The sequence below is a fragment of the Anomaloglossus baeobatrachus genome, chromosome 5, assembly GCF_048569485.1.
Source record: "Anomaloglossus baeobatrachus isolate aAnoBae1 chromosome 5, aAnoBae1.hap1, whole genome shotgun sequence".
NCBI lineage: Eukaryota > Metazoa > Chordata > Amphibia > Anura > Aromobatidae > Anomaloglossus > Anomaloglossus baeobatrachus.
The window spans coordinates 22,377,153-22,380,175 of NC_134357.1; the positions used below are offsets into that span (position 1 = coordinate 22,377,153).

Consider the following 3,023-nt stretch of genomic DNA (forward strand, 5'->3'; position numbering starts at 1 on the left):
AGTATTATAGTAGGTATATTCTTGTACATAGGGGCAGTATTATAGTAGGTATATTCTTGTACATAGGGCAGTATTATAGTAGTTATTCTTGTATATAGGGGCAGTATTATAATAGGCATATTCTTGTACATAGGGCAGTATTATAGTAGTTATTCTTGTATATAGGGGCAGTATTATAATAGGCATATTCTTGTACATAGGGCAGTATTATAGTAGTTATTCTTGTATATAGGGGCAGTATTATAATAGGCATATTCTTGTACATAGGAGCAGTATTATAGTAGTTATATTCTTGTACATAGGAGGCAGTATTATAGTAGTTATATTCTTGTATATAGGGGCAGTATTATAATAGGCATATTCTTGTACATAGGGGCAGTATTATAGTAGTTATATTCTTGTACATAGGAGGCAGTATTATAGTAGTTATATTCTTGTATATAGGGGCAGTATTATAATAGGCATATTCTTGTACATAGGAGCAGTATTATAGTAGTTATATTCTTGTACATAGGAGGCAGTATTATAGTAGTTATATTCTTGTATATAGGGGCAGTATTATAATAGGCATATTCTTGTACATAGGGCAGTATTATAATCTTATAGCATTCGGCTTTCATAGAGAAAAAGGAAATGAGATGAATGTATTAAAGAGTTACACAATAAAGGCCTTAATAAAGTAGAAGAACAAGTTCATTTTTAACTATTTTTTTACCAGGCGTTTTAAAGCTTCTTTGACCTCTGTATTTCTTAAGCTATAAATCAAGGGATTGAGCATAGGTATGAGTATGCTGTAGAAGACGGAGGCCACCTTGTCCTGCTGTAGGGCATAGCTGCTTGACGGCCGAAAATACATAAAGAGCACGGTCCCATAGAAGATGGAGACTGCAGTCATATGGGAGGTGCAGGTGCTGAACGCCTTGTGTCTGCCCTGCTCGGAGCGGATCCTCACTATAGCTAGGACTATGTTAGTGTAGGACACAAGGATAATGATAAAGCACGTCATAGTTACTAAGCCTCCCAGAACAACAAGCACAATGACATTGACCGATATATCAGAGCAAGAAAGCTTAAAAAGGGGTGGCAGGTCACAGAAAAAATGGCTGATGACGTTAGATCTGCAGAAATTAAGGTGAAATACAAAACCAGTGTGAACCAATGCCGTGAGGAAGCCACCGAGATAGGCAGATGCCACCAGCTGAAGACACAAGGTGTTACTCATGATAACAGTGTACAGCAGAGGTCTGCACACAGCCACGTAACGGTCATAGGCCATAACTCCAAGAAGAAGACATTCAACCGTGGCAAATGAGACAAATATGTACATCTGCAGAGCGCAGCCGGTGAAGGAGATGGTCCGAGACACAGATAACAAGTCGTGTAGCATCTTAGGAGTGACAGCTGAAGAGTAAGTGAGGTCCACAAACGATAGGTTGCTCAAGAACACGTACATCGGCCTCTGGAGATGGTGATCCACTTTGATCAGATTTATGATCCCAACATTTCCCAGTACCGTGGTGATGTAAACATAAAGGAATAAGCTGAAAAGCGGGATGTGCAGTTCTGATCTGTTTGTGAGACCCATGAGAATGAATTCCTTCACCCAACTTCTGTTCATCTTCAGCGAATGTCTAGTCTGTAGAGCAGTTGGCCAAGCCAATGGTTAGAGAAGACAAAGACACATCAAATTACAGTAAGTAGCTGGCTGCACAATGTGTTATCTACAGTGCCTCGCAGAAGTAGTCACCCCCATGATTTGCTACCTCACAACCTGGAATTTCACTGGTTTTTTAGGGTTTTGCATCAGTTCATGTAAAGAACAGGCCTACAATTGTAAGCATTTGTTTTTCATTTTATTGTGAAGCAAACAAAAAATTAGACAAAATAACTGGAAACTTCAGTGTGCATAATTATTCACCCCTCGAAGTCAGTACTTTGTTGAGCCTTTTTTTTGTGGCAATTACAGCTACAACTCAGTTTGGATAAATCTCTATGAGCTTAGCACATTTTGCCAATGGGATTTTTGGCCATTCCTCAAGCAAAAACTGCTCCAGCTCCTTCCAATTAGATGTTTCCTCTGGTGAGCAGCGATCTTCACGTCTGACCACAGATTCTCCATTGGATTAAGGTCTGGGCTGTGACTCAGCCGCTCCAAAACATTTACACGTTTCTCCTTACAACCCTCGAGTGTTACTTTAGCAGTAGCTTTGGGTCATTGTCTTCTTGGAAGGTGAATCTCCATCCTAGTCTCACATCACTGACAGACTGAAACCTATTTTGCACCATCCATCTTCCCCACGACTAAGACCATTTACCCTATTCCTGCTGTCAATAAACATCTCCCCAGCATGATGCTGCCACCACCATGTATCACTGTGGGGATAGTGTACTTGGGGTGATGAGCTGTGATGGTTTGCCACCAGACACCGCGTTTACATTGGTGGCCAAAAAGTTCAATTTTGGACTCATTTTACCACAGCACCTTCTTTCATACATTTGGGGAGTCTCTCGTGTCTTTTGGCAAACTTAAAATGAGCCTTCCAAGTAAAGGCTTGTTTCTGGCTACTCTTCCATAAAGGACAGCTTTTTGTGGTGTTATGGACAGACACTACAGTCTCTGCTATGGAACTCTGCAGCTCCTTCAGGGTTACCTTTGTTCTCTTTGCTGCTTCCCTGATTAATACCCTCCTTCCTCAGGTTGATAGTTTTGGTGGGCGGCCATCTCTTGGCAGGTTTGTTGTGGTATCATGTTCTTGCCATTTGATGATAATGGATTTGATGTTGCGCTGGGGATTCATCAGAAATTTGAATTTTTTTTTAGAACCCAACCCTGACTTGTACTTCTCACCACTTTGTCTCTGACTTGTTTGTAGATCTCCTTAGTTTTCATGGTGTTATTTGTAGATCTCATTGGTTATCATGGTGGTGTTTGTAGATCTACTTGGTCTTGATAGTGGAGATCTCCTTGGTCTTCATGATGTTTGGAGATCTCCTTGGTCTTTATGGTGTTTGGAGATCTCCTT

At 40.7% G+C, this 3,023-nt stretch overlaps 1 protein-coding gene across 1 annotated transcript; it reads right to left on the bottom strand.

Annotated features, from left to right (window-relative positions):
* Positions 1–703: 703 nt before the first annotated feature.
* On the bottom strand, positions 704–1,618 carry LOC142313213 (olfactory receptor 5AP2-like). The gene has a single exon (XM_075352195.1). The coding sequence runs from the start codon at positions 1,616–1,618 to the stop codon at positions 704–706; it is 915 nt and encodes a 304-aa protein (XP_075208310.1).
* Positions 1,619–3,023: the final 1,405 nt, after the last annotated feature.

Excerpts from the sequence above, each read along its gene's own strand:
- LOC142313213 (XM_075352195.1), bottom strand. The coding sequence starts at position 1,618 with ATGAACAGAAGTTGGGTGAAGGAATTCATTCTCATGGGTCTCACAAAC.